Genomic DNA, 8,048 nt, shown 5'->3' on the forward strand with positions numbered 1-8,048 from the left:
GCACAGACTCCCCCCCCCCCCCCCCGAATATGTCAGAAAATGCCTGCTGAGGTCTGGAAGAAAGAGCCTGAAAGATGGGAAGATGAGCCCTTGTGGCCTTTTGCCACATTTCTGCTGAAAAGCACATTGCAGCAGATTTATGGAGAAAGAGGCGCCACAGAGCAATGCAGTGCCTTACTGGTTTAGAGACAACTATGACTCAGGAAAGGCTCTTCCTCCCCAGGTTGAATCTCACAGCCAGGTGGTAGCCTTTGGCAAGCTCTTCCTGCACAAAGAATAAGAGGCTAATAATAGTGACCTACCTTGCTAGACGCGGGTGGCGCGGGTGGCGCTGTGGGTAAAACCTCAGTGCCTAGGACTTGCCGATCACATGGTCAGCGGTTCGAATCCCTGCGGCGGGGTGTGCTCCTGTCGTTCGGTCCCAGCGCCTGCCAACCTAGCAGTTCGAAAGCACCTCCGGGTGCAAGTAGATAAATAGGGACCGCTTACCAGCGGGAAGGTAAATGGCGTTTCCGTGTGCGGCTCTGGCTCACCAGATGCAGCTTGTCACGCTGGCCACGTGACCTGGAAGTGTCTCCGGACAGCGCTGGCCCCCGGCCTATAGAGTGAGATGAGCGCACAACCCTAGAGTCTGGCAAGACTGGCCCGTACGGGCAGGGGTACCTTTACCTTTACCTTGCTAGATTACAAGACAGTGTATGTGAAATGATCACTCAGAATTACTATGCTCAAAAGTATTGCACACTTTTCTTCCTCCTCCTCTTTCTACCCCTCCTCATACAGAGACCAGAATAGCTAACAACATTCATAAAATGCAGCATAAAAGTGAAATTAAAACCACAATTCATAGTAATACATGATAACAATAGGATATGACATCAGTGTTCAAGCCAGTGGAGCGGGAAACATTTTAGACAGTTAGACAAACAGAGGTTCTCCGTCTGTACTCTGAAGACCTGTAAAAATAAGCTGGTGGGGGCACTCTGATCTGGAGAGACTTTCCTAGATGGCAGTTTATCAACACCTATTGAAAGGTTTTGGGGACTGGATCTAATCTATGGGGCTGTTGTGGCAGCTAGACTGGTGACAGGGAGTGGCCACCGAGACCATATAACACCAGTCCTGAAAGACCTACATTGGTTCCCAGTATGTTTCCAAGCACAATTCAAAGTGTTGGTGCTAACCTTTAAAGCCCTAAACTGCCTCGGTCCTGTATACCTGAAGGAGCGTCTCCACCCCCATCGTTCTGCCTGGACACTGAGGTCCAGCGCTGAGGGCCTTCTGGTGGTTCCCTCATTGCAAGAAGCGAAGTTACAGGGAACCAGTCAGAGGGCCTTCTTGGAGGTGGCGCCCACCCTGTGGAACACCCTCCAACCAGATGTCAAATAGATAAACAACTACCTGACATTTAGAAGACATCTGAAGGCAGCCCTGTTTAGTGAAGTGAAAAATAATATGGTTGAAATGGTATTATTTCTACTATAAATTTGGGCAGGAGTTTTAATTTTTGCCCACAGATTCAAGAAGTTTCTTTGGCATGCAAAAGATCCCAGTATTAATCCCTGGTGTTTCCAGTTAAGAGCTGGAAAAGACTCTTGCCTGAAGCCCCAGAGAACCACAGCCAGGCAGTCGACAAGGACAAGCCTCCAGTGGTCTGACTTGGTATAGCTCAGGGCAGTGTCCTTTGTGATGCTTGATTACCTGTTTTTCTCTTTCCAGGGAATTAACTGGGAGCCATGGAAAGGCCACTTGTTCTCCATCCCTTACACCGAGATGAAGTTCCGTCCACGCTCACACCCAATCTTGGGTAGAAAAAGGAGATCTCTAGCAGGGAAGGAACCCAGGGTTTAAAATGGATGAAATGTGGTGCTTGTCAAGTGAAACATGGCAATGCATTATCATGTAACCATGTGACCTTGGGTTGCTTATTTTAGTACATTTATAATCGCATACAACTGGTTACAGGCTTCCTCAGAAGAATTATCTGGTTTAATTGGTTGGGATCAGCACAGAACCTGCACTGCACTGTGAGTGCAATTTGAAAAGAATAAGGTAGGAGACTAAGGGCTGGCTCAGAATTCTTCTTCTTGTGGAGGGCCATGTCTATCGAGGCTCCCTCTGCTTGTAGTGGCCTCTGGTTCTGACAGCTACCATGGATCAGGAGGGCCCATTCCAGCCCTCCAATTGTTCCATGTTCTTGACAAGAACTTCCCCCAACAGCAGGATCTTGTTTTTCCTTGCCAGAGAAAACAAAGAAGTCACCACACCATCTCTTTTCCTTCTTTGCTCTCTCTCTCTTGGGTGCTTTGCTTATTCCGCTCAACAAGGACCCGATTGGTCTGCTGTGCTCTGATTTCTGAGATGTAGCTTTGCAAAACCCAAGGTGCTAATTTAACATATTTTTCTATCCATGGTGTTCCCTGCAAGACACCAAAAGCCAACAGTATCAAACTCTCAAGCGCTGCTGAGAATGATGCGCTTGTATCTCAAAGATGCCTCTCCTAAATAAAGCACGATCTTTCTAGCTTTCCATTTGCTCTTTTTCAGGGCCGACCCTGTCCATGAGGCAAGGTGAGGCAAGTGCCTCAGGTGGCAAAAGCCCATGAGGTGAGGCCCCACCCTGCCGCCTGAGAAGTGGCAGCAGCACTGGTTTCTGGCTAGATCTCACATGATCTCACTGAAATATTGCAAGATCTCACAGAGCATGCGAGTTCTCGCTGGAAGCCAGCACTGCTGCGCAACGCAGATGAGGCAGGCTTCAGCGGGGACCCGGGGGGGACGGGGGTGGGGGGAAACGTTTCCATTTCACCTCAAGCAGCAAAGCAGAATGCGTTGCCCCTGTTCGTTCTTGTTCTTTGGCTCCATTCCCATGCAATAAATTGTTTCATCCCCTTTTCTCCCACCCTCTTTTCACTTGAGAAATTGTTTCTGTAGTAAGTCACAAAACTGTACTATTTCATACTTGAAGTGTTCCTCCATATCCTCCTGCCCCAAATGCCTTGCTAAGGGGAACACTCCTCTCAGGCATGTAGTTTTCTACGTGCAGAGATATTGTGCTAAGGAGAAGCATGCAGTCCTTTTAAGCCTCTGTTCTGCAGCCTGAAGTGACTCAGCCCTGACAGAAGTTTGCCAAGCCATGTGTAAAACTTTAGTTATAGCACCACCTAATGTTGATTTCAAGTATGACTAAAAGGGGGCTTATAGCAAGTCAGTATTGCTAATGTGGTATATATGCTTTACTAGGGGGTGCGCTCCTACTTGTTCTGCTCACCAGCATGTTCACCCCCTCCAGCTTCCCTTCCCACCCTATTCAACTGCTAAGCTCATTTTTCACCTTCCCAACTCCATTTCTGAAGCCACTTCTCTCTTCTGTTCTGCAGTCCTGCTTTGCACACCTGTTGTCACTTTCGTGTCCATACCTCCTCTGCACTCTTTTTCCGCAACCTCCTTGTACACAAGCCATCCCCAGGGTAATCTCGTGCATCATCTCTGAGGGAATTTAATATATGATTCCCTGAGGACCTATGCATGTGGATAAACAAAAGAATCGGCTGGGTGCCTGGATTCAAAATTTGGGGCTAGCATACTGAGAGCCCCAGTAGCAGAGATTAAACTCACAAAAGTTAAGCTGCAGTACAGCGTTAGGACTATAGATTGTTCATCTGCACACAGCCGCTAACCTCTTTCTACCCCTCTTGCAATGAGCAGACCACACACCTTTAAGTTTTAAATGCTTTACTTAGCAGATTCAAGGTCTAAGTCATGCAGTGTTCCATGCAGCAGCAAGGATAATACAGGCAAGAGACCCCCTCCATAGAAAATACAGAATATAGTTCCAAACATGTGCTGTGAGCTTTGGAGCAAGCTCACACATCTCCGTCTTGTTACATTATGCATGCGCGCGCGCGCGCACACACACACACACACACACACACACAAAGTACAAAGGCTTTACTTCCTCCATTTCTGGGTGTGACCTAGCTGAGTCTATCTAGCAGTACAACTCTGTAGTCCTTTCCCCCTCCATGCACTAACTAGCAGTTGTGCATTGTTATGTTTGACTGCAGTGTCCCGCATCTTTCTCCTTCCATACAGGCAACCCCCAACTTGTGCAGGGTTGTGTTCCGGGTCATTGTGTGCTTGCGTGAAATCGCATGCAATTGAAACACCCCACTCCGCCCCTATTCTGTCCTTTTAGTGATGTCTTTTATTACGCTTCTGAGTCATTTCCGGGTTCGGTGCTATGTGTGTGATTGCACACATATCAGTCACACCTAAAATGGGGGTTGCCTGTATATTGCAACTATTAAGCAACCTTTTCACCTTCTCTTATGAAGCCACCATCCCCTCTTAAGCTCCAGAACCTTTCGTGTCCCTGCTTTCATCTCCAGTGCCATTCCATCCCTCATGTTGTCGTTCAGTCGTTTAGTCGTGTCCAACTCTTCATGACCCCATGGACCAGAGCACGCCAGGCACTCCTGTCTTCCACTGCCTCCCGCAGTTTGGTCAAACTCATGCTGGTAGCTTCGAGAACACTGTCCAACCATCTCGTCCTCTGTCGTCCCCTTCTCCTTGTGCCCTCCATCTTACCCCACCTTAAGGTTCTTTTCCAGGGAGTCTTCTCTTCTCATGAGGTGGCCAAAGTATTGGAGCCTCAGCTTCAGGATCTGTCCTTCCAGTGAGCACTCAGGGCTGATTTCCTTAAGAATGGAGAGGTTTGTTCTTCTTGCAGTCCATGGGACTCTCAAGAGTCTCCTCCAGCACCAGAATTCAAAAGCATCAATTCTTTGGCGATCAGCCTTCTTGATGGTCCAGCTCTCACTTCCTTACATCCCTACTGGTCCATCCCTCATACGCCCTCCTTTTTCGCAATCTCTTTTGCATTTCCCCATTTCCCCTCATGTTCCCCTTCCTACATCATGATAACCTTCATACCTTTATTCTACCTAATTGTTTAGTTAGAGAAGCTTAACTTCAGTTGATGGATGTGGCGCATGTCTGGGTGTTTGCTTGTTAATAAAAATATCTCTTCTAAATTAAATCTGGAACTTCATGTTCATATTTGCTTCATATGGCAAATATGCTATATTGAAGGTGCTATGAAATATGTAGGGCTCCACATCCTTTATCTTTCTCACATGAGGTAGCTGAGGAATGGAAGAGGGGAAATAGCCATTTTTTTTTCTGGCAGTGTCCCTCTCATTGCACTCAGACAATAGCAGAAGTTTGAGTAAAGCAGAGATGGAGAGAGATTGGGATGAAAATTGTGGTTTTAAACAACACCAGAGGTTTGAGTAAGCAGGGATAGATGTACACTGAGGGCTTGCTCTTTAAATCACAAACAAACCAGGTTTAACAAGGAGAAATAGCAGAGATGGGTTCAACCCAGAAGCTAACACAGCAGAGCCTTTCCCAACTCCCTTTTCATAGTTCTCAAATTTTGTTTTAAATGCCATTTTCCCTACTCACTGGTACTCCTTCCTCACTCTGCTCAAACTCCTGTCATTGTTTAAAACTGCCACATTTCCCCGCTCAGTTTTTCTCCATCCCTGCTTTATTCATACCTCTGCTGTTGTTTTAAACCACCATTTCCCTCTCATTGTCTTTCCACCACTGCTTTACTCAAACTTATGCTGTTTTGAACCACCACTTTCCCCCTCTTAGTGTCCCTTCCTTCTCAGTCCCATTCTGTGGGCACTGCTATTGTGCAACTTGCCTTCCCTTTAACCCCATTCCCAGCCCTGACTTCCTGCAAATCCGGGATTGTGATGATTCCCTACATATCCTCCAATGGCTACGCTGATTTTACGCAATTCCGGTATTGTGGTGCAGCACGACAAATCCTCCAATGGGGGCTGTGCGATGGCAGCCTTATAATTTTATGTATATAGGGAGAGGGGAAGATGAGCTTTATGTCCCTCTCCTCCCACTACCAGAATTTTCCCAACAGGATACTCTTAATTTTGTGGAGGGAGTGGTAGGGAAAGATTCTTTTTCTTTAGTAAAAACATAACTTCTCCCTATCACATTTGTGAAACAAAGTTTGTAATCTCTAGTGGTTCTCTCGGTTCCAAGTCACAGTGAAAGCAAATGTGGGTCAGTGATTAGATTTCTATCTAGTGACCTGGTTTTAAATCCCAGCTGAGCCAGGAACACAGAGGAGAGTCTTGGACAAGTGTTTCTTAACTTCCAGTTTAAAAATGGTTATCAGATTTTGGGAGAATGAATAACTACAAAAACTGTTATAAAAACACTTTAAATAACAAATACCGAGAAGTCCAGGAGACACAAATTTCACCAAAACTATACAGGCGCCCAAGTATCTAACGTGTTGGTTTTTTGTTTTTAAATAACTCTTCATAGACAGAAACATAATAGTTTAGTTTTTTTAAAAGCTTTAAATTCTGCTGTAATCAAGTTAGTACCTGTCTTGTTTGCTTCTGCATTCTGCTTAAATTTTATTTTTGACCAGTATTCTTAATTACTTATGCTTGTTAGAAAAAAATGTATTTCTATACGATTGCCAATTTTGATACTTACTGTGGATCTTGAAACATTTCAGAAATATTTCACATTGTTTAGCAAAGTTTATAATTTAGCCACAGAATGTAATGGGGAGATCCTTATTACTTATAAATAAAGATATTTTAAAGTTATATTCTTAGAATTCTTTATGAAATCCAACCTACACAGAACATAAAATGGCAGTTTTAGTCTAGAGTTCTTCATGTGTTGTGCAAAGGAGCACACATCTAGTTGAAGCCAATGTACCTGCTGAACTTACATGGTTTCTCAAATCTGAAAGGCGCCCAACTAAGTTGGCCAGTGTCCGCACACATGTTCTGTTATGACAAAACATTTTACACTTTAGAGTAATACCTGTAAGATAAGCTAAGCGAAGATGATCTGCAACAACAAGTAGACCAGTTTGACTCAGGCACAGGAGTTGTTGCAGCACATCAAGAATCGCACGTTGTGGTTGTGATGTTGCACTGATGTCATGATTTGTGAATATGCCAGTATGCTAGGCACGGCCACAGCTGAGCATCTGCCCTGGGAGGAGGAGGAGGAGGAGGAGGAGGAGGAGGAGGAGGAGGAGGAGGAGGAGAGGCAGGCAGGCACAGACAACATCAAGGCTTGCTCCAGTCAGACTGTCCCCTCCCTGGCCCAACCACCTTAAAAGTTGTACCATCTGCTTTAGTCCTTTAAAACTGTGAAGCACAGGAATTGATCGCATGACAGGGATGAGCTAGGAAGATTAGTGGTTGCAGTCTTCCACCCACCAATATATTGGTAATAAACCTGTGGAATGATTACTGCCACAATGGAAAGAATTCTCTTATTGACTAAATTAATTGACTCCCTGCTTACATTTATGTAACTGTACATATCAAAAATCTCTGTATCTGTGCCTTTTTGCGAGGTAACACAATGGAAGTAAGCACAGAAAACCACTCTTAATTAGAAGCGAGGCCATCTGTAGTATCTTTTCATTTCTGTGACAGAAATGGCACCACAGCAATCTCAAAAAGTAAACAGCTATGTCCTTAACTCCATCACTCAATTTAAGTTGACCCCCACTTAAGATTCAGCTGCAAGGGCCTTCTGGCAATTCCCTCACTGCAAGAAGGGGGGTTACAGGGAACCAAGCAAAGGGCCTTCTCGGTAGTGGCGCCCGCCCTTCAGACATCAAACAGATAAAACAATTATACAACCTTCCATAGGCACCTGAAGGCAGCCCTGTGTCAGGAAGCTTTTAATGTATGGTGCATTGTGTATTCTTTTATATTCTGTTGGAAGCCACCCAGAGTACTGGGGCAACTAGATGGGGGGTGGGTACAAGTAATGAATAATAATAAGGCTATAAACCTAAACACACAAGGGAATGTCTCATTGAATTCAGTTGGAATTACTCCTGGGTAATTGTTTAGGCTTCTGCTTCATTGCTTGCTTAGACTGACAGTCCCACTTGTAGCTACAACAGCTGACTAACAAGATCCAGACAGGCCTGTACCACTCGCCTTACCAAAAAAAGCTACAAATTCCCT

The 8,048-nt window shown here is 45.3% G+C and overlaps 1 protein-coding gene across 1 annotated transcript in view; it reads left to right on the top strand.

The window, feature by feature from the left end:
* The window catches only part of TNN (tenascin N), a 38,197-nt gene extending 35,440 nt beyond the window's left edge, over positions 1–2,757 (top strand). The window contains exon 14 of the mRNA XM_028732068.2: positions 1,720–2,757. Coding sequence (XP_028587901.2) covers positions 1,720–1,851 — 132 coding nt within the window. The 3' untranslated portion in view covers positions 1,852–2,757. The remainder of the gene's footprint in view (positions 1–1,719) is intronic.
* Positions 2,758–8,048: the final 5,291 nt, after the last annotated feature.

Source organism: Podarcis muralis, chromosome 5, assembly GCF_964188315.1.
Source record: "Podarcis muralis chromosome 5, rPodMur119.hap1.1, whole genome shotgun sequence".
NCBI lineage: Eukaryota > Metazoa > Chordata > Lepidosauria > Squamata > Lacertidae > Podarcis > Podarcis muralis.